General features: G+C 37.4%; 1 protein-coding gene across 3 annotated transcripts in view; it reads right to left on the reverse strand.

Annotated features, from left to right (window-relative positions):
- Positions 1–449: 449 nt before the first annotated feature.
- Positions 450–24566, reverse strand: part of myot (myotilin) — a 34190-nt gene continuing 10073 nt past the window's right edge. For 2 of the 3 annotated variants that reach the window (XM_049484132.1, XM_049484133.1), the window contains 11 exons: positions 24430–24549; positions 23194–23347; positions 12923–13771; positions 12674–12818; positions 11745–11846; positions 10305–10342; positions 7075–7216; positions 5860–6067; positions 5119–5284; positions 4235–4368; positions 450–3101 (listed from right to left, as the gene is read on the reverse strand). In XM_049484132.1, the coding sequence (XP_049340089.1) occupies positions 2971–3101; positions 4235–4368; positions 5119–5284; positions 5860–6067; positions 7075–7216; positions 10305–10342; positions 11745–11846; positions 12674–12818; positions 12923–13771; positions 23194–23347; positions 24430–24549 (2189 nt within the window). In that variant the 3' untranslated portion in view covers positions 450–2970. The remainder of the gene's footprint in view (positions 3102–4234; positions 4369–5118; positions 5285–5859; positions 6068–7074; positions 7217–10304; positions 10343–11744; positions 11847–12673; positions 12819–12922; positions 13772–23193; positions 23348–24429; positions 24550–24566) is intronic. The other variant, XM_022683614.2, reaches the window with a different exon arrangement.

Below are 24566 nucleotides of genomic sequence, written 5' to 3' on the forward strand. Positions count from 1 at the left end.
TTACATTTTCTAACCATTTAAGGCTAAATGCAAAAATAGAAATTTGATGTAAAAACTCATTATTTCATTTTTTTTATGTAGTTTAGTGTACAAGAAATACGTTTTCATACATTTTACAATTGATGGAAATGAAAAGAAAAAAATATTTTCTTTATTTTCTGATTTTTTAATGTTTGCATTTTGCAAGTTTATAGATTATACCATCAGATTTGTGTTACTAGATACAAAAACTGACAAATCTGAAAATAAAGAGAAGATTCAGCTTTTCGTTTTACTTAAAATTCTAAAAATGGAAAAAAATAATAATTAAGTTTTATACCCAATTTTCTACTTTTGATTTTAGCTTGATACAATCAGAATACATTATGTATGATTTTTTGAATTTGCATAATTTTTATAATCGAGTTCATTTTCATTTGGGAATATAAAAAACAAACACGACAGGAAGGTTAAAATATCAATCTGAACTTTATTGATCTATTTATTGATTTTACAGAAAATGCTTTAAATTAAACTGTCAGTTCACGAACATTGCCAGCAATAATTTAACCTAACAGTTTATAAATATGAGAATTGACAAATCTGAATATTAGGTTTAGATTTATAAATGCATATCAATTTAAATTTGCACGTGAAAAAACGTGAAATTTTCTTAATATGTATTTTTAGCCATCACTATTGCTGTACAAAAGTACCACCATACAGCACATATCAGCAAAACACCATACAGCACATACAGGGGTTGGACAATGAAACTGAAACACCTGTCATCATTTTAGTGGGATTTTAGGTTTCATGTGTAAATTGGAGCAGCCTGGTGTTCAGTCTTCATTAATTGCACATTGCACCAGTAGGAGCAGAGTGTGAAGGTTCAATTAGCAGGGTAAGAGCACAGTTCTGCTCTAAATATTACAATGCACACAACATTATGGGAGACATACCAGAGTTCAAAAGAGGACAAATTGTTGCTGCATGTCTTGCTGGAGCATCTGTGACCAAGACAGCAAGTCTTTGTGATGCATCAAGAGCCACGGTATCCAGGGTAATGTCAGCATACCACCAAGAAGAACCAACCACATCCAACAGGATTAACTGTGGACGCTGTAAGAGGAAGCTGTCTGAAAGGGATGTTCGGGTGCTAACCCGGATTGTATCCAAAAAACATAAAACCACGGCTGATCAAATCACGCAGAATTCAATGTGCACCTCAACTCTCCTGTTTCCACCAGAACTGTCCGTCACCACAATCAATTATTGTGCTCTAAAACCAGGTGTTTCACTTTCATTCTCCAACACCTGTATATATCAGTTTAAACAGACAGTACGGACACATCTCCAGAGCCTGTTCAGTAGTACAGTAGTATAGTAGTATAGTAAAGACGGCAGAGTATAATCACCCGCTGTTCACTTCAGCTCAAAACCACTGATTTTTTTTATGTTTAAACATATAATTATTATTAATATTTCTACATTTAAACCAGTCGCACATAAAAGCAACATAAATAAGCACTTGATTTTTCTTAATTCATTAATCTTTACATAAAATTCAAACTTTACACAGTCATTCTAAACTCTAACACACATGAAAACACTTTCCAGAGCCAGAGAGAGCCGAGAAACGATCAGAAATTACACAAAACTATAATTTCAGCTAAAAGTAGCTCAAATATCACTGCAGCGGGAGAAGAGTCTCAGTAGAGCAGCGGGTTATTGATCAGTATTGATCAGAGGGCTGTGGGTACACATGTTTGTCTGAGTGTATAAGTGTGTGTGTGTGTGTGTGTGTGTGCGTGTGTTTGGGGGGGGGGGTTAAAGGCAGAAAGAGTTCAATTGAAATCCAGGCTAAAGTGCATCTGATTAATGCAGGGGATGAGAGGCTTCAGACAAACCGATGATATTTTTTATATATATAAATAAAAGGGCACTATGAGTGATTATGATAATCATTTTTATTTAATTTGGCACTGATGCATGTTATTTATGTTGTATATCATTTAATGTTACATGTTGCTCATTATTCTCTATATATATCATTATAATTACTATAATTTTTATATAATTTCATTTTAAACAGAGCAGCAGTTACTTCAGCTGTTTTACAGACTTACAGATAATAAATAATAAAGAATAAATAAAGAAATAGTATAAATATACTGCTATCTGTACTTATTCCTTACATTAATATTTATGCATCAATCTGCCAGTCTGATCATATACCAGCCTACAGACGGTGTGTTTAAAAATATCTTTATTTTATTATTAACTGGTGGAAGTTAAAGGAGATGATATAAGTCAGATCTGGAAAAAAATAAGAGACACTTAAAAATGATGAGTTTCTTTGATTTTACCAAATTAAAAACCTCTGGAATATAATCAAGAGGAAGATGGATGATCACAAACCATCAAACCACCAAACTGAACTGCTTGAATTTTTACACCAGGAGTAAAGCAGCATAAAGTTATCCAAAAGCAGTGTGTAAGACTGGTGGAGGAGAACATGATGCCAAGATGCATGAAATTAAAACTGTGATTAAAAACCAGGATTATTCCACCAAATATTGATTATTTCTGAACTCTTAAAACTTTATGAATATGAACTTGTTTTCTTTGCATTATTTGAGGTCTGAAAGTTCTGCATCTTTTTTGTTATTTCAGTCATTTCTCATTTTCTGTAAATAAATGCTCTAAATGAGAATATTTTTATTTGGAATTTGGGAGAAATGTTGTCTGTAGTTTATAGAATAAAACAACAATGTTCATTTTACTCAAACATAAACCTATAAATAGTAAAATCAGAGAAACTGATTCAGAAACTGAAGTGATCTCTTCACTTTTTACAGAGCTGTATATGTTTATATGTGTTTGAAGATTATGAGGGATATTTTCTATATTAAATATATTATAGGCGTAGAGGTCTATAGACACGTCTCCACTGAGGTCTATAAGCAGAAGGGAGGATTCTGGGTGAGTCTATAGCTCCTCGCTCTCGTACAGCGGCGCGGTGTGGCGGGGGCTGCTCTCTGAACCCAGGCTGGAGAACTGGTTGATGATGGGGAGCATCTTCACCGGCTTTACTGGAGTCCCGGTTTTATTCACCCGAGCTGCAATAATAATAAAACACTTATAATTATCAGTGTAAAAGAGAAAACAGAGAACAGACAGTAGTTCACTAATAACAGAATAAGTGTGACGGATCTCCTGAGTATCTCCTGTTAGAGTTACACCAAATCAGGGCTAAAATATATAAAAAAGCAGAATAAAGACTCTTTCATTGAAACAACAGCAAACAATCTAATTCCTAATAAATTGGCAGGTTGGGTGTACAAGGTAATAAAACCCAACAGAAACCATAATATACAATATATGCAATATTCTCATGCATTGTTGGATTTTGCTTGTCTGGCTTCCAGTTAGTTATAAAAGTGCTTTAAAGTGCTGCTGATCTAGAGTCTATAAATCACTGAACAGTTGTTGTCCGGAATACACTGCAGATCTGTTTTGAGAAAATAGACCCAATAGATCTGTTAGATTCATGAACTCGGGTCAGTTCGTTAAACCCAGAGTCCAGTCTAAACATGGAGAAGCAGCTTTTAGTTATTATGCTGTATATAACTGAAACAAACCACCAGAAAATATTAGAAATGCCACAAATGCTCTAAAAACGTTTTCTTGTGCTTTTAACTAAAGCACTTTACTTCACTGCATGTATATTTTCCCCTTATCTTACAGTATTATCATACTTTACTTGTATTTTTATTATTGTTGTTTTAAGATGTTTATTTTTCTTTTTAATGCACCTTATTAATACCAAGGTGCAACATGGAACAACAAGCAATAGACAACATAAAGTGCAGGAGTGACGACAGTGCAACATAAAATTATAAAATTATAACACTAAATAACAATAAATACAATAAATACAAAAGACGAGACAATTTAAAGACAGGACAGTGCAGTACCGATACGGTATAATAGAGTGTATAGTGAGGATAAGGTGCAGAGATGTGTGACATACTGTAACATATAGAACATATATAATCACAGCAGTTACTGAGGTAGAGAGTTTTCTTTTATTTTAATTGTCTTAATGTTTTTATTTCTCATGTAAAGCACTTTGAATCGTCAAGGTATGAAATGTGCTATTTAAAAAATTGCCTTGCCTTGGGTTATGACAGGACAATATACTATTTTTTAGTAAAATAAAAACAGAAAGACAGAAGCGCTGAGTACTCACTGGCCACGTCTAATCTGGCGTTGCATGTGGATAATCCAGCTTCATTTATAGCAGACACAGTGTACCAGCCTGCGTCCGATTTCACCACCCGATCAATAATCAGACACTGATTCCCAGAGCTGTCATTAGAAAGACTGAAACAGACAGAAGGAGAAAGTTATCATCTCACTGCAGAGTATGATCCAAACTTAACAATCAAAAGTATCTCTATTCACTACTCTGTAGGTAGAAGTATAGATACTAGTGTTTAAAATACTTCTGTAGAAGAATCAACTCAAGCTTTTTACTCTTTAAGTAAAAGTGCAAAAGTTCTGGATTCAAAACTACTTAAAGTATAAAAGTAAAAGTAATGTAAGGAGAAAAAATAAAGGCATTAAGAACAAAAGCTTAGGCCACGCCCACAGAGTCCTATATTGCAGTTAGTATGGTATATGTTTATACTTCTCTACATCCAATCAGAATCAGATTCACTCTATCTGGATGGAGAGATTTATCTGGATAGGGGTTTTATTGAACGATGAGAAGCCGGAAGGAAAACCAGCTGAAATGAAACAGGAGTAACGAGACTGTTTTTATTCAAATATAAGGAGGAGAAAGTTCAGATTATTGTGGGAAAATGTAATAATAATTACTCTAGTAAAGTATAAATGACTCGTCACCTCTGTTAACAATCTTCAGATTTGTCTTGGTCACTCTGTATTATCTATATTATGCACTACTGAAACATTATTAAATTATATCTCTTTGTTACCTGTGATGGCCCAACATTGTTCTTATTGTTTTAAGTTATTTATACAAATCTGTTACCAAACATTTATTCAAATTTTAAACTTTTAATCACCCATTTAGACTAAAATTAAGATGGGCTTTTATGGTAAACAGACCTCATCCTCATCGGGTCGATGCGTAACATCTCCTTGTCTTTCTTCCAGAAGATCTGTGGAGACGGAGACGCTGAAACTTTACACTCTAACCTCACCATGTCCCCCTCCAGAACCCGCAGGTTCTGCATCTTCACCACGAAGCTCGGCGGACGCTGCACTTCCTGAGCTAAAGAGCAAACAAAAACACTAAAAATCAGTTAATTTTTCATTTTTTCCCCATTTTTCTCCCCAAACATTCAGCTGTATATCATTCCCACTATCACTAGTGACGCTCCAACACCAGGAGGGTGAAGAAGACCAGCGCACGCCTCCTCCGATACATGTGAAGTCAGACTCCGCCTCTTTTTGAACTGCTGCTGATGCTGTAGCATTGCAGAGTAGCATCAAATCAAATAAAATTTATTTGTATAGCGCTTTTTACAACTGGTGTTGGCACAAAGCAGCTTTACAGAAACAGCATCACAGTAGCGCTAACGCTCGGAGGAAAGCACAGCGACTCGGTTCTGATACATCAGCTCACAGATGCAGCCTTGTGCTGATCCACATCACCTTAGGAGTGATGAGGGGAAAGAGAGAGCGCCATCTACTGTACTGTACTCACCCAGAGAGAACAAGGACAACCAACTGTCCTCTTTCTGGGCTCCGGCAGCTGATGGCAAGCTGCATGACCGGGATTCGAACCAGCGATATCCCGATCATAGAGCTCCAAAAAAAGAATAAGATAATCGAGTGATTTCTCACCAATCACGTCCAGACGCAGGGAGAAGCGAGCCTCTCCGGCTCGGTTTCTGGCGATACACTCGTACACTCCGGCGTGGTGAACCGTCACGATCTCGATGATGAAGGAATGAACACCTTTTTCACACACCAGCATCTTATGATAATCATCCGGACGAATCGCCTTCCCATCCAGGTACCATGTGACATCTGGGGCTGGTAAACCTCCAACCTGATGAAGAAAATATTTCAATTCAACATATATATATGTTTCTGTATATAGAACTAGTATTAGCCATATGATCTCAGATCAATATGACGATTACTCTTAATAAACAATTGATTTAGTGAATGAAGCTGCTTCAATTGTTCAGTGTGTGATGGAGTTCAGAGTTCTGTTCCTCAACAGCCCTTTAATACTCAACACCTTCCAGCAGGACAGTGTCTTGTTGGTTAGCATGTTATCCTTCCTGTGCTGGCTGTCTTGGGTTCAAAAGATAAAGAGCCCAAATTTAGCCATCTTTTAGCGCAGCAAGATTAACAGTGTGTCTTTGCTATCGTAACGTTGGGAAAAGTACACCTTGCTCAGCTCAAAAGGTGCAAAAGTCATGTACTAATTCTCTTAATAATCATGAGTGTGGTTAATTTTGGGCGTATTGTGAAATAATAAACCAATCAGAGTGTCTCTTGCTCATCATTCTCTTTAAGAGTAGATCAGGTGAGCTCTGGCTTTGGTGGATTGCTATTTTAACGGTGCAGCTACCTGGACGTGTTCAACAAACTCTTCTCAGCAGAGGAAACTGAGCTGCTGGTTGACGCTGTGAAGGAGCTCCAGCAGCTCATTTACGGGAACAGCAATGTTATTTTATTTACTATTCTGTTTATTGTTGATGTAAAAGTTGGGTTTGTGCTGCTGTGTGTTCATGTGTGTGTAATAAGTGGGGGCGTACGCTCGGTTCGGCACGGCGCCTGTGTTACCGAGATAGCGATGAACGTCTGACTGTTGGCGTCTGTCTAGGTTGTATTCAGTCAGTGGAGCTCCTGTGTTTTCTGTTACCAAGATAAACAAGATAAAACTCCAGAAATGTACCTGAACACACCTCATTTCCAGAACACCACGCCCATCAGTGTAGATATATTCAGAAGCTCTGCTGCTGTTTAAACCAGGCAGGAGGAAGATAGAGTGATAGACTGTTGGTGGGGTGTAAGATAGTAATGAGCATCATATCTGAAACTTGCCTTAAAGTCGATTCTGCAGAAACGTCCCTCTTCCACTATAAGGTCCTCTGGTACCTGGATGAACCGGGGAGCGTAACACTTCTCCTGAATGGCCGAACCCTCGGTCACTTCTCCTCCGGTATACAGCTTACTGATGCTGCTGCTGGAGGAATAATGAGGGTTTTTGAGAGGTCTGGACAGGGGGTAGATCTTCAGATACAGTTCCAGTACTTAGGCCCAATCCCATTTCTCTTCTGTACACTACCCCTTGTTGATTTGGACTTTAACCCTTCTTCCCTTTTGGAACAGAGTTTTAAGAGAAGGAATCCTGATAAAATAATTGGGAAACCATTAAAGCACCTAGATATACAGATATACAGCTTTATAGCAGTGGAACTCTAAAGGAGTTCAGCAACCTAACTGCTGCTAGTGGATTACTAGTTAACTTTAGAGCGAATGTTTATTGTTAATTATTATTGTCCTTTCCTTAATTCCTCTGTGATGAGGATCTGAAATAACTTTTTTTAAATTTTCCATTCCACCTTAAATGCTGCAGCCTCTGATGTCTACTGCACCATTTAAGGTGGAACGGGAAAGTGAGTAATCTATCTAGCTACTGAGATGAGGTACAAGTGATTATTTATGCTTGTTATGAAGAAAGTGAGGCCATAACAAGGAAAATACTCTAATTTGTTTATTTCTTGGGTCGTTTTAATTGTCATCTTGCCACCAGTGATTCTCATACTCCTCTGTTTGCACTTTTCTTCTGAAAAATCTTCATTTGAAGGAGTTCAGCAACCTAACTGCTGCTAGTGGATTACTAGTTAACTTTAGGGTGTATTTTATTGTATGTCTTCAGAAAGGGGGTAGATGCTGCAGCAATTAATTATTATTGTCCATTGGGGAGCTAAAATTAGCTTTTATTAACTTTTATTATATTTAATTTCCTTTCCTTTCCTTTCCACCTTAAATGCTGCAGTCTCTGATGTCTGTTGCACCATTTAAGGTGGAATTGGAAAGTGCGTAATCTATCTAGCTACCTCTAGATGAGGTATTAGTGATTTCTTATGCTTGTTATAAAGAAAATGAGGCCAGAAAACTTTAAAACTACACACTAAACTATGGTAATATAGTGATTATCATAATTTTTAACAAGGAAAATACTCAAATTAGTCGTTTTAATTGTCATCTTGCTATCAGTGATTTTCATACTCCTCTGTTTGCAGTTTTCTTCTGAAAAATCTTCATTTGAAGGATCATATAACCCTTCAACCAATCAAGAATTGGGACTAAGAGTGGACGAAATAATAATATTACAATTTTTCATGGTATTTTCATGCTAACGATACTCTTGGCATTAAAAAATAAAAATTGGAATAAAAAAAAAATGATTTCAGGAATACACTACTGCAACAAATAGAAAATTTTATTTTTTTTATTACATATGATATAATATGACACACCCCTAACTGAGATATAAAAAAATACATACAATAATTTTATCAGATTTGTAACGGAGGTCAATGATACAGAAAATCATGACACTAATAATAATGCACTCCATATATATATATCCAGGATTAAAGTAAAATAAATGATACTGTACAGATATAATCTGATATGTCTCTAGTAGATATATATTGGGAAATTAAATGGGAGAACAGTGAGAATTTGTTATTCTTTTGATAAAAACAGTATAAAAGTAGAACCCTGATGTGATAATTAGGGGTGGGTGATATGGTACCATATTTCAGGGTATAATATATAAAGTTGGCAATATTATTGTGTATGATACGATATGGTACACTCTACCTCTAGATGTGAAATGTGATTGGGCCTAAATATTAGTACTGTTTAAATTTTCACACTAGAAAATGAAACATCATGTAACGTTGGGAGCAGACGGGAGGCGGATTTATAAGCGGGTAAGACCAAGACTTTAATAAATAACAGATAAACAGATAAACAAACAGGGGAATAACAAATATATCTATATACATAAACAAACAGGGAAAACCAACAAAGAGCTAAGCTAAACAGATAATAACAAAACAGGGCTAGGGAATATATACAAGGATAAATAAGTGAATAATATACAAAACAAAGAAATAAACGTGACAAATAACAGACTAGAAATAAACAATATCGAGTAAATAAGAAACGTGGAGAAAGCAATAACGTGACGTGACATACAACGGAGGAAGGTGCAAAGACCGACGGATAAACATGGACTAAAGTGAGCTATAAATAGTAACATGAAACACTGAACACCTGGGGAAGGGGCGAAGCTACAAATTACACACACGTGACGGAAAAGTACTGGAGAAACACACTAGGAAACGGGGAAAACACAGGAAAACATAGCGAGGGCGTGACACATCACAGCATGTCTGAGAGTCAGGCAACCAATCACAGAAATACTAAACCCTAATAATGTTATTAATAATGCATTTCTTTATCTGCTATATCCTCCAGGTCTTCTCTAAACACGTCCATCATCCACAGGTTAGCCGTACGGACGGGGACAGTGACAGACACGCTGATCATGCTGTTCCTAAATCCCTCACTCTGCTAATTTATACACACACTCCATATATAACAGCGCTCTGCTGTTACAGTGTTAGATTATACAGCTCTGTAAAAAATGAAGAGATCACTTCAGTTTCTGAATCAGTTTCTCTGATTTTACTATTTATAGGTTTATGTTTGAGTAAAATGAACATTGTTGTTTTATTCTATAAACTACAGACAACATTTCTCCCAAATTACAAATAAAAATATTCTCATTTAGAGCATTTATTTACAGAAAATGAGAAATGACTGAAATAACAAAAAAGATGCAGAGCTTTCAGACCTCAAATAATGCAAAGAAAACAAGTTCATATTCATAAAGTTTTAAGAGTTCAGAAATAATCAATATTTGGTGGAATAATCCTGGTTGGTTTTTAATCACAGTTTTTTTTTCATGCATCTTGGCATCATGTTCTCCTCCACCAGTCTTACACACTGCTTTTGGATAACTTTATGCTGCTTTACTCCTGGTGCAAAAATTCAAGCAGTTCAGTTTGGTGGTTTGATGGTTTGTGATCATCCATCTTCCTCTTGATTATATTCCAGAGGTTTTTAATTTGGTAAAATCAAAGAAACTCATCATTTTTAAGTGAAATCTTATTTTTTTCCAGAGCTGTATATAATATATACGATGTGTTATGGAGTTTTGCATTACATGCACAAACCAGTGCTGAATTTACCACATTCCTCCAGACTGCTGACTTTCTACTGAACCCATCTGTTAAAATAATGGACAATGCAAACACATAAAAATAAGCACAGTAAAATATTAGATACTACAGTAAAAACAGTACAGTAGTAAATGCTGTCCATTATCGTCTAGCTCTGATTAGCTTTTGCAATTGGTTTGACATAATCGAAGTATAAAATCCATGTTAAATTAGGTAAAGGTTTTGCCATCTTTTTAAATAAATCAGTAAAAGCATTAATTTCCTCTTTTTTCAATCATATTTTTTTTATTTTGGAAATGTATAACAATACAAATTACAAACTAGTCACAATTAAATATTTAAATGTTTTACGTTTATGATCAAGAGCTCCTTTCCTATTATTATACTCCACCCACCCAGTTACCTCCCTCAATCATATACAAAGTACCTCTTGACAGATACACCAAATATGGCAGCTATTGGTTAGGCTAATGATATACAGTACTGTGCAAAGGTTTTAGGCACCTGTGTGAATTTCAGTTAAAAAAAGCTTCTTATATGTGCAGTAAGTGTTTATTATCTCAGTAAAACACATTACAGCATTACAATAAATACAAACAGCAATTTTACAAAAAGCTAAAAGTTTTCCTTAAAACATCAAAACATCTCCTAATCTCTCCTCTTAATCTGAGATTAATAGAGTTATTTATTTCTAGTTCTCATCATATTAATCAACACCTGGTTTGGTAAATTGATAAATTGGTAAATGTGGTAAATCAGGTGAGCTGCTGACGGAACTGAACATAATAATATACACATGCTGTCTGAGGAGCATCCAGGAGAAATCTGGAATCTCTACACTTTATTCTTCAGCTCGGCTCACAGGATATAAAAACATACTTATAGTTAAAAATGAGAATTCCTTCTTAAGTTTTACTGTATTTATGTTTATTTGCATCTGTTTAAATCATATGTGGTGCTTTTTTTCAGGTAAAAACCCTCATATTGCTGAGATAAAATGCATTAGTGTTACTTGCTTTGGTGCCTAAAACTCTTGCACAGAACTGTATATTAAGAAAGTCTGATAAAAAATTAAAAATTGAAAGCCAATAGGTAGCTAGAAGCAGGTTATTATTATTATTATTGACACTTATCACAATATATATCATTATTAGAATAAATTTTAGCCAGTCTTGCTTTAGAGAAATGCACACAATCTAGTACTTTAAATTGTATTAAGCTTAACTTTGCATAAGAGATGCTGCTATTAACCCTTTGCAGAGCACAGCTTATGGTCCTTCTTTAATTACTACAGCTAATTTCCTCTTTTAAACAGGTTTCTGTCACTACATAATATCTCAAATTAATAACTTACTCCCCATTCATGTTATACTAGTCATTTCTACAAATTATACAAGTCGGTTATACTAGTTATAATGTTGAAAAGAATTTAAAAAAATAATTTTTTACCTGTTTGTGCTGAAATTCAGCAGAATCCTCAAAATCAAACACAGATGCAGCGTTAGCTCGACCCAGCAGCCTGCGGGCCATGCGCTCCTCATAAGAGAGCTTCTGTTAAAGAACAGAAAATGAGCAGATCAGGGTGATAGCAACAGAACAACAGCTCTTATTTATAAATGATACGCCAAAACTGGAGGTGCGTACTGGGACCTCTGATTGTAAAACTTTAGGGATGGCAGTATAAGAGAAATCATTACAGTTCAGAGTTTAACACCCATAAATACTAAGATTCTACTATTTAAAAATCTAATTTCGAAAATAAAAACATTTTTACACTGATAACAGTCTTTGCATATGTTACGACATGTGTAATAATGCCCTGTTAAGTGCAGTTCAGCCACTGACCTAGTCTTAGAGTCTCTGTAAAACACCAAATCCACCGGTTTAAATAGGATCTCCAGTGGATCTTGCGTTTTACAGAGACTATAAGACTAGGTCAATGGTTGAACTGCACTATATATACATAGACTGGCGCTGTGTGTCTACGTCTATATTATTATCAGTACAGTGATGGTGGAGCTCGGAGCTGAAGCTAAAGCTAGCATTATAGGATGTAAACAGTGTTTTTTAATAAGCTTTTTCTGCACTTTTTAAGTGTTGCACCTCGTTTTATATGTCAGGGTTCTCTGGATTCTAGTAAGGAGGTGTGGAGCTACTTTGAGCTGGATAACGGTGTAAAAAGTGATTTATCAGGGTAAATTATGCTCCGTATCTCCCAGTCTGAAGGGTGTTTGTTGGATAAACTGTTAAAATTTCTGGATCTCTGAACGCTGTGGGAGAACGGAGGTGTGCTATTCATCAAAGATAAGAACTTTTATCATGTTTTACTACAATAAAAGTTCTCCTTTAAATATATCCTTAAAAACTAAGCATATCACCTGGTTGTTCTTCTGCCGAGCCTCTTTACTGCGCAGCTTCTTCTCCAGATCTTGAATGAGAGCATCTTTAGAGCCCTGGATCTCCTGATCCGTGGAGCGCACCACCGGCTGGGAAATGGTCTTCTTCAGGATGGGTTTAGGCAGTCTGTGAGATTATGAGAGATTTGAGAGATTGAGTTTTATATGACTCTGTATTAGAAATAAATGAAAGGTAATAAAGGTTTCTGATTTAAGGAATTATAGTTTTACATTTTGGGAGTTTCTCTGTAGTTGAAGGGCTGGGAGTCGAGTGAGGAATGCTGAGGTAGAGCAGCTGGTTTGGTGTTGAGTTTGGGGGATATTGGGGGCGGGGTTGGGGAAGGTTGAGTGTATTTGATTGGCTGGCTCTGGGGCGGTGGTGGTTGTGGTGAGGTTTTGGTGGGGGTGTTGGGGATGTAGCCGGAGGACTGGGACTGGGGTCGAGGGACAGAGATGAACCTGGCCTGTGGGGTTAAGGTGGAGGTTGGGGTTGAGTTTGATGGAAGTACAGAACACAGGAAGTCTGCAGACGAAATCTTCTCCTCGTTTCCGCACTGCGACCGCGAGACTCTCGGGATCAGCGTGACGCTGGTGCGCATGGGCGCGGGGGGCGGAGCCGGCTGCGGCGGGCTGGCAGGCGGTTGGCTGGAGGTGGCGGCGGAGGCGGTGGGGGTTGCGGTGGCGGCGGTCGGGGAGCTGAGGGTGGAGGAGTACGGGGACGGGTTGCTGCTGCCGTTGGACTGCAGGCTGTCGTAGCTGGGGGTCTGGAAGCTGGGCTGTGATTGGATGAAGTGGCGGGGGCGCTCGTAGTTGAAGGCGCAGGGGGAGAACAGTGTAGGGGAGAAGGTGGGCAGGTCGGCCAGGTTCTTGCTGGTGCTGCCGGGCTCCGCCAGGCTCTTCTGCTTGCTGGTGGGGGTGAACGGTTTGGGGAGGGTGTTGTGGAGCTCTCTCTGGGGGGAGGTGGGGGTCTCTGTAGTGATCTGAGAGGAGGAGCTGGTGGTCGTGATGCTCTTTGAGGAGGAGGAGGAGAACTGGCAGCTCATCTCCGCTCCTCCACTCACAGACTGATACTTCTGCATCCTGTGAAAAACAGAATATAACTCGAATTATTCATCTGTATTAAGGCGTATAAAAATGGAAAGCAGATGATATACTTGATTTAAAAAAGTTATTCAATGTAGATTTTTCCTACATAGTAAAGTAATATTAAAATGATCTATCAGACGATGAAGGAACACATTGTCAGCGATGGTAGGCAGGGAGACGTGAAGGCGGACGTAAGTGCAGGTAAGGGTAGTTTTATTATAAATAAAACAAATAAACAAAGAAAGGAAACTAGGAACTAAAAGAAGACAGAATAAAACAAACAGAACAAGGGAATAAACAAAAGCTATAAACTGTGAAACAGGAACAAAAACGCGGGCCCGACAAGACAACAGGGGTTCGTGCAAAGACTGACGAACACAGACTGAAACACTAGGACTACTTATACACAGGAAACACACACACGAAACTACAAACACCTGGAGAAACAGGTAATGAGGGGGCGGAGCTACAAATTAGACAAAAAAATGAAAAACAGGGTATGAGCGTGACACACATAATGAACCATGTAATAACTTAACCCTTTCAGACCTGAATTACTGTATGTGCCAGTGATGAAAAAATATTAAAAATAATAATGCTAATAATTATAATAATATCAATAACAACAACAATAATAACAATAATAATAATAATAATGCTGTTTTGTGTCTGTAATGCACACAAAGGAAAACAATAAAATTAACATGCCAAATAGTGTGAATAAAAAATCAATACAATTAGTAAAATTGAGCTCTTATCATTTTCCTCTTTGCCTCTATTGCTGTTTTTTCTTTTCCAGTGCAGTGGGCAGGGCTAAGCTATTGTTTCTTTGGCGTATAAACTTTCTCATTGGCTTGTTAACAGTCTATTCTGATTAACAGCACGTCTCAATTAGTGTTATTTGCAACGAAACATTTGACAAAAATGAGAATACATCCTGTCCATTGTTAGATACTCTTATCTGGGGAGCTGTTTATTAACTTGTGGTTTCTGAGGCTGAAAACTCTGATAAACTCATCCTGTACAACAGAGGAAACTCTCGCTCTTCCTTTCCTGGGGTGGTCCTGATGTGTGCCAGTTTCATCATTATAATGTTTTGATGGTTTAAATTGTTTCTGATTGTCTGATCTTTTTTTAAATTTATTTAGTTAAGTATTTCTTGCTTCTCATAATCTGGATTAGAACATTACTGAAATATTCACTATTCACTGTATACCTGTAACTCTACCTCTTCACTACTTTACTTTAACTGATGCTCTCAAACTTTACATTAAGAGACAAGAAATTCAAGTAATTAACTCTTGATGAGTTCAGCACAGCTGTTAACTGAAAGCCTGAATTCCAGGTGACTCTACCTCATAAAACTGAGAAAATCTTAAAATAACAGTAAAAAAACACAGATTTAAAAAAATCGATTGAATCCAACACAGCTGTAAGTAGCCCAAATCAACCCCATCTTATTACTAGCTCAACCCCAACTCATCCCCAACTCAACCCTTACTCATTCCCAATTCAACCCTAACTCATCCCCAACTCAACCCCAGCGCAACCCTTACTCATCCCCAATTCAACCCCAACTCATCCCCAACTCAACCCCAGCGCAACCCTTACTCATCCCCAATTCAACCCCAACTCATCTCTAACTTATCCCTAAGTCAACCCCAACTCATCTCTAACTCAACACCAACTCAACCCCAACTCATCCCAAACTCCACCCCAATTCAACTTCAATTCACACCCAACTCAACTCCAACACAACCGCAACTCATCCCCAACTCATCCCAAACTCCACCCCAATTCAACTTCAATTCACATCCAACTCAACTCCAACTCAACCCCAACACAACCCCAACTCATCCCCAACTCATCCCAAACTCCATCCCAATTTAACTTCAATTCACACCCAACTCAACTCCAACTCAACACCAACTCAACCCCAACACAACCCCAACTCATCCCAAACTCCACCCCAACTAAACTTCAATTCACACCCAACTTATCTCCAGCTCAACCCCAACTCATCTCTAACTCAACACCAACTTAACACCAGCTCAACCCCAACTCATCCCAAACTCCACCCCAATTCAACTTCAATTCACACCCAACTTATCTCCAACTTAACCCCAACTCATCCCAAACTCCACCCAACTAAACTTCAATTCACACCCAACTTATGTCCAGCTCAACCCCAACTCATCTCTAACTCAACACCAACTTAACACCAGCTCAACCCCAACTCATCCCAAACTCCACCCAACTAAACTTCAATTCACATCCAACTCAACTCCAACTCATCCCCAACTCAACACCAACTTATCTCCAACTCATCCCAAACTCCACCCCAATTCAACTTCAATTCACACCCCACTCAACTCCAATTGGAATACTAGTAAATGACTATACTTCTAACATAAGAAGCTGTAACACATGCTGGAGGGAGTGTTGCTGTGAGTATGCAGGTTCTACAAATACGTTTCCTTTTTGTAATTTTGAAAATATAAATACAAATACAAAAGTGATCTTACTCTGTATTTTAACTCTGTGTGGAGAGCTGGTTTAGAAAAGGATTTTCCATGAAGAGAGCAGTAACTGATCTTCAGACCCCCCCACAGATATACTGTATATCCAAACACATAACTGTTTCATAATATATATACTGTATATTACATAAACTCTATAACCATTAATGATAATAATATTAAACCGTCTGATGTTTTTAGGGAAATACACAGTGAAATATAAAACACATTATGTTGAGAAAGTCACTGTTAGTAACAGAGGCGGTAATAAAGTGCTGCAGCTATAAACAGTACTCCGGACGAAGGTCTGGCTGACGTTCTCCAGCAGGTGCGGTTCATTTAAAGCAGCTCTGACACTCACAAACCCTCTGCACGGGATTGTGGGTAAAGCTCAGACTCAAAACACATTATTCAGAATTGTGTAAGAACAGAAGCATGCAGCACAGAGAGCGTATATCTGTTATATATTTATATTATATTTATATTTATTCTACTGACTGAACGGCTGCTGCAATCACTTCACTAAACTCCTAACCAGCCCTGATATAATCAAACACAAAACATTAAATATAATCCAGCAAAAACAAATACAGCAAAACTACAATTAGATCTGTACAGTGACAAAGTTCACCTAACATTCAACTAACATTAACCTAATGTTTACCTGATGTTCAACTAACATTCCCCTAACCCAACCTGACATTCAACCAACATTCCAGTAACGATCACCTAACTTTCAACTAATATTAAGGTGATGTTCACCTAACGTTCAACTAACATTCGAGTAACGATCACCTAACGTTCAACTATCATTAAGGTGATGTTCACCTAACGTTCAACTGACATTCAAGTAACGATCACCTAACGTTCAACTAACATTAAGGTGATGTTCACCTAACGTTCAACTAACATTCAAGTAACGATCACCTAACGTTCAACTAACATTAAGGTGACGTTTACCTAACGTTCAACTAACATTTAAGTAATGATTACCTAACATTCAACTATCATTAAGGTGATGTTCACCTAACGTTCAACTAACATTCGAGTAAGGATCACCTAACGTTCAACTATCATTAAGGTGATGTTCACCTAACATTCAACTAACATTCGAGTAACGATCACCTAACGTTCAACTATCATTAAGGTGATGTTCACCTAACATTCAACTAACATTAAGGTGATGTTCACCTAACGTTCAACTAACATTAAGGTGATGTTCACCTAACGTTCAACTGACATTCAAGTAACGATCACCTAACGTTCAACTAACATTAAGGTGACATTTACCTAACGTTCAACTAACATTTGAGTAACGATCACCTAACGTTCAACTATCATTAAGGTGACGTTTACCTAACGTTCAACTAACATTCGAGTAACGATCACCTAACGTTCAACTAACATTAAGGTGATGTTCACCTAACGTTCAACTAACATTCGAGTAACGATCACCTAACGTTCAACTAACATTAAGGTGACGTTTACCTAACGTTCAACTAACATTTGAGTAACGATCACCTAACGTTCAACTATCATTAAGGTGACGTTTACCTAACGTTCAACTAACATTTAAGTAACGATCACCTAACGTTCAACTAACATTCAGGTGATGTTCACCTAACGTTCAACTAACATTCGAGTAACGATCACCTAACGTTCAACTATCATTAAGGTGACGTTCACCTAACGTTCAACTAACATTCGAGTAACGATCACCTAACGTTCAACTATCATTAAGGTGATGTTCACTTAACGTTCAACTAACATTCGAGTAACGATCACCTAACGTTCAACTATCATTAAGGTGACGTTTACCTAACGTTCAACTAACATTTAAGTAACGATCACCTAACGTTCAACTAACATTCAGGTGATGTTCACCTAACGTTCAACTAACATTCGAGTAACGATCACCTAACGTTCAACTATCATTAAGGTGACGTTTACCTAACGTTCAACTAACATTTAAGTAACGATCACCTAACGTTCAACTAACATTCAGGTGATGTTCACCTAACGTTCAACTAACATTCAAGTAACGATCACCTAACGTTCAACTAACATTCAGGTGATGTTCACCTAACGTTCAACTAACATTAAGGTCACGTTCACCTAACGTTCAACTAACATTCAGGTGATGTTCACCTAACGTTCAACTAACATTCAGGTGATGTTCACCTAACGTTCAACTAACATTAAGTTCACGTTCACCTAACGTTCAACTAACATTCAGGTGATGTTCACCTAACGTTCAACTAACATTAAGGTCACGTTCACCTAACATTCAAATAACATTTAGGTGACGTTCACCTGACGTTCAACTAACATTTAGGTGACATTCACCTAACGTTCAACAAACATTTAGGTGACGTTCACCTAACGTTCCACTAACATTAAGGTGCAGTTTAGCTAACATTCATCTAATGTTCAAATGACATTTAAGTACAGTTCAACTGTTTGTCTAACATTTAGCTAACATTGAACTAACATTTACCTGACATTCAACTAACATTGAACAACGTTCAAGTAACCTTTTCTTAACATTCACCTGTTTAAGTAACATTCAAGTAACGTTTGCCTAGCGTTTAGCTAACACTCGGCTAACATTCACCTAACGTTTAACTAACATTCATGTAACGTTCACGTCGTTCAACTCGCACGTCCGCGGCTCACGCTGCTCCTGTCCGGGTGGCCGCTCCCAGGTACGCCTAATCCGATTCCAAGGTCACCTGAGCTGAACCCCACCCATGTCTTCTTTAGTCCTTTATCTGTGACAGGTTTAGTCCCTGTCTCTGTTCCCGTGCCTGTTAGTGTTTCTGTTCCAGTCCCTGTCCATGTATTCGTCCCTGTTCCCTTGTCCAGTCCCAGTCCTCATTCATATGTAATGTCCAGTTCCCATTGCCCATCCAGTCCTTTGTCCGGTCAATTGTCCAGTCTCTGTTTTTGTCCCACGTCCAGTCACTGTTCCCGTCTCTGGTATAGCCCCCTGTTCAGTCCACGTTCTCGTCCCCTGTCCAGTCTCTGTTCCAGTCCCCAGTCTCATCCTCTGATCCATCCACCTTCCATGTCCAGTTTAATGTCCCGTCTCTGGTCCTTACCTGTGTCCCTCCTGGCCCCTCTATTCTATTAAAAGCTGCGCGTTTAGAGGGGGGGCTGTGTTCCTCCCTCGTCTCCACCTGTATTCATTTGTAGCTCCGCCTCCTCGTTACCTGTTCCCCAGGTGTTTCCTCTTTCCAGTTCCCTCCAGTGTATTTATACCCCAGTGTTTCCTGGCCTCTTCTGTATATATATAAATATATATATATATATATATATTTATTTTGTTTTTTTAGTGTTAGTTGGTCGGTTCTTCTGTCATGTGCAGCAGGAATAGGATGCGGAGAGCGGACGCAAATGCAAGTTTACATTTATAAAACAAATATAAATATAAACCAAAATAAACATATAACAAGGCAAATAAACAGACTGGGTAAATATGAGAACTACAGAATACACAGAGACCAGAGAGACACAGAGAAAAACCTACAACCTAACAGACGTAAAACATACAAGAACCGAAAAAAGGAAACAGGAAACGCTGGAGTGAAAAACGCTCGGAATCACCTGGGGGAAAATAAACGAGGGGGCGGAGCTACAAACGAATGAAGATGAAAAAACACTTAAGGGGAAGACACAGGAGGAACACAGAGCCACGTGCAGGAGAAGGTAAATAAACAAACAGGAGGACAGATAAAACACAGAGACAGAACAGGACCAGGACGAGACAATTACACAACAAAAACAATACAAAGAAAAAACACCACAGACAGGAGTCAGTATACTCATCTAACCCTCCCACTGTCTGTTACTACACTCTACTGACCCTCTAATAACTCCAGATATACACTGTAGGTCACTGTGTATTGTGGTCTGTTCGGAGGCGGAGGTGGAGGTGGGTGTGTGTGTGTTGGGTGGAGGTGGAGACGTCCTTGTGTCTGGCCTACACCAACAAATGATCCACAGCTGCTACTGTTACACTGCTCAACTCCCCACATTCATTCATGCTGTACAGAACACCGCTCTATAATCCATATAAATAAAACTAACCCCATTAAACCATGTTAATGTTTATGCAACGTCTCAAAATCCAAAATTAAACTTATACAATTAAAGCCATTAAACAATATGCCTCTTATTTAATTAACTTTTAGGCAAACTAGCAAAACTAATGTCATTAAACCACACATTTCATATTTAATTAACATTTAAAAATCTAAAATAAAACTAATAAAATTAAAGCCATTAAAAATTGTGTCATATTTAAATAACATTTAGGCAATATCTCAAAAACGCAAAATAAAACGTAGAAAATTAACGCCCTTAAACAACAAGTTTCATATTTAATGTCTTAAAAATCCAAAATTAAACTAATAAAATTAAAGCCATTAAACCAGATGTTTCATATTTAATTAACATTTAGGCAATGTCTCGAAAATAAAATGAATCAACATTTCGGCAAACTAATCAAATTAAAGCCATTAAACATTTAGGCAATTTCTCGAAAATCCAAAATAAAACGTATAAAACTAACACCATTAAACGACATGTTTCATAATTATTTTAACATTTAGGCAACTTTTCAAAAATCCAAAATCAAACTAATACAATTAAAGCCATTAAACATTATGTTTTATATTTAATTAACATTTAGGCAAACTTATAAAACTAACGCTATTAAACGACGTGTTTAATATTTATTTTACATTAAGGCAACGTTAAAAAATCCAAAATATGTACTGGTATATAAAAAATTCCACAAATGCCTTTGGCCTTTGACCTGGCGGTGAAACGCTGAAGATCATCAGATGTTTAAAAACATTAGTATTATTTTAACAAGCTGTAAAATTTCAAAGGTAATAAATAGGCCTTAAATTTACATTTATCTGAATTTGAAATATTAAATTAGCTATTAAGCTTTAAATTAAATATACCGTACGAGTTTTGCGAGTTGAATAATGGAGATTTAAGCAGCTTCTGAAGAATCACCATTGAAGTCCTTCAGCTCTGAGATGTTTAAACTCCTCAGTCTGAGCTGAATGTAAATCCTGAGAGTTAGATTAGCTGCAGGTTAGCGGATGTTAAGCTGGATCTTACCTGGAGAGACGGAGCTTCAGCTCGCAGGATTTCTCTGAATTAAAGCTGAATTAAAGTGCAGGCCGGGTGTACTGGGAGGGCACTGGGTACGAGTGCGGGTCTGTGTTTCTCTTGTTGGAGGCTGTGTGTGACTCATGAGCCGGATTTAGCGGCGGCGGCGGCGCAGCGCGGTGCTGAGGAGTTAATTTGGGCTCTGTAACCCGAGCTCTTCTCTGTGCTCATGTCTGAACTGTTTGGCAGCTGATCTGTGATTGTATCCATTACAAACAACTCTCAAACAGCAGCCCACAAATCACCAGCGCTAACACTTCCGTTAGCATAGCGCTGCAGCTAATCACGACTGCAGTACTCGACTAATCTGACGATTAATTTTACGATTAGTCGATTAATCATGATTAATTTTATTATGAGGCTCCTAATCGATCCAGTGCATGTTTTACTGCATCTACACAACTAAACTCATTTAAAGACCTGCCCAGATTTTACAGCACATTGTGATAGCTGATCTGAATCTATATAAAATATAAAATATAAAATATATTATAGAAGACATTCATACACACAGGATGTTATACTTGTCTGAAAATTCAGGAAAGTCTATAATTGAGATGTAAATATTAACAGAATGAATATATATATATATATATATATATATATATATATATATATATATATATATATATATATATATATATATATATATACAGTATATATATAAAAATAAGAGAGCACTTAAAAATGATGAGTTTCTTTGATTTTACCAAATTAAAAACCTCTGGAATATAATCAAGAGGAAGATGGATGATCACAAACCATCAAACCACCAAACTGAACTGCTTGAATTTTTACACCAGGAGTAAAGCAGCATAAAGTTATCCAAAAGCAGTGTGTAAGACTGGTGGAGGAGAACATGATGCCAAGATGCATGAAAAAAAAAACTGTGATTAAAAAACAGGGTTATTCCACTAAAGATTTCTGAACTCTTTTTTTGTTATTTCAGCCATTTCTCATTTTCTGTAAATAAATGCTCTAAATGAGAATATTTTTATTTGTAATTTGGGAGAAATGTTGTCTGTAGTTTATAGAATAAAACAACAATGTTAATTTTACTCAAACATAAACCTATAAATAGCAAAATCAGAGAAACTGATTCAGAAACTGAAGTTCTCTCTTCATGTTTTACAGAGCTGTATATACTGGTTTGAATTTGACCATGTTTTGAATTTGTTTTGTAATCATTTTATTGAGAGGGAAATGTTTAAGTACTTAACGTTTTAAATTCATGTAAATTACCATTAAGTCTGTTCATTATTTCTAAATTACTAATTTATTTATTATTATTATTTACCTTCACTTTTAGTATTAATATTTCCCTTCTGTTGCCAGGTTTATGGTTTCCTGCCATGTTGAGTTTGTTCTATAGTCACAAGTGAAAATTCAGGGGGGGGTTTTTTGGGCTACTTTTCTATTTTTTACTTTTTATAAAAAGTCTCAACTACTCATCAGTTCAAAATGAAAATGTGCTATGTTGTTAACGTCTGTGGTGGGCTAGTTTAAGCTTCTGACGGGGGTTTTATACAGATTTGGGCTTTTTTGCTGAACTTGGCAACCCTGGATGCATCTCACAGTAACTCGCTTTCTGCTTTTCTGTATCACTCCAGAGACAGCAGACGCTCTTAATGTGGGATTTAACACTGAGATAACAACTCTTAATTCTCTTCATAACATCTTAGAAAATGTTATTATTGTAGTATTTCTTACGGTGGTGTTTCTGCAGCAGGATCTTCTTCAGGACTGTCAGGCCACTCAGGAGGAGGGATAGCGGCCACGTCCTGCAGCAGTAAGGGAGGCGTGTCCTGCTCCAGACTCTCTGAGTTATCAGGGCCATCAACATCTGCTAAAACCTCGTCTATATCTGGAAATTAAAATCAAATAAATGATTAGATGATTAGTAATTAATCATGAACTCATTCCGTAGTTTTTAGTTCATTTTAAAATGTCTAGTTGTGTCTGTAGTATGAATAAATGCCATGTGAGCTGTTTTTAGTAAAAAAAAAATTGCTCCGGTGGTCCAGTATAACACTGCTTTAGTCTGGTGGAGGAGTTTGGGGGCGGGGAGAAACTATAGGATTTCAGCTCTTGCTCATGAATATTCATACATGCAAACATATCGCCTCTGATTGGCTAACAGCACTGCGACGCAAGGAGGCAGCGAGACGAACAACAGATAGAAACGTTTTAAAACAAAGACATTTTTACACTAATAACAGTCTTTACAATGTTATATGTTACTTTACAACATGTGTAATAATGCCCTGCTAAGTGCAGTTCAGCCACTGACCTAGTCTTAGAGTCTCTGTAAAACACCAAATCCACCGGAGATCCTATTTAAACCTATATTTACTCACACACAGAGGTGGGTAGAGTCCAGGTCCAGATTTTAAACATACACCTACCTATCTCAATTGTACTTGGCTGGTGGTGTTTTTCCTCCATAGACTAATTCTAATCATTTGTTTCTTAGCTCTGAATTACTGGGTAAAGTATATAAACACTGATGTGTTATTCACACAAATAACACAGGAATGAACTGCATGCTGTTCCTAGCGCTGTTAGCTTCTATCTGATGAGACTGCGTCGCCGCCCGGCTTCAGCTCTGCCTGTGGGCGGTCCCGAGCCGAGGTGGGCGGGGCCATGAATACTAATTGACGGGTTGATGTAGACACGGTGCTTTTCCTGATCGACTCGTTTTTCTAACTATATTCTTTTACTAGCTGCTGCAGAGAATGAGGAAGAGGAAGAGTTTCATCATGTGCAGCATCATAAACAACTCAGAGAGACCCACTGTATTTCACTAACAACAAGAACAAGAGGATTTTAGCAGAAGAAGAACTTTAAAGAAAATTAATATAGGAGGTAATTTCTCACAGATTATATTTTTTTGCTGTTATGTATCCCTGCACAGATATTAAAGTACAATAAGAGCATCAGGATTACCTGTGTAAACCTCCAGCACGGCGCTACAGGATGCTGTTCCAAACTGATTTGAAGTTATACACTTAAATATCCCAGAATCCTCGGGATACGCCTCTGTGATGACCAGGGTGCACAGCTCCTCTACAGGAAAACACAAT

Source organism: Astyanax mexicanus, chromosome 10 (genome assembly GCF_023375975.1).
Source record: "Astyanax mexicanus isolate ESR-SI-001 chromosome 10, AstMex3_surface, whole genome shotgun sequence".
Taxonomy (NCBI): Eukaryota; Metazoa; Chordata; class Actinopteri; order Characiformes; family Acestrorhamphidae; genus Astyanax; species Astyanax mexicanus.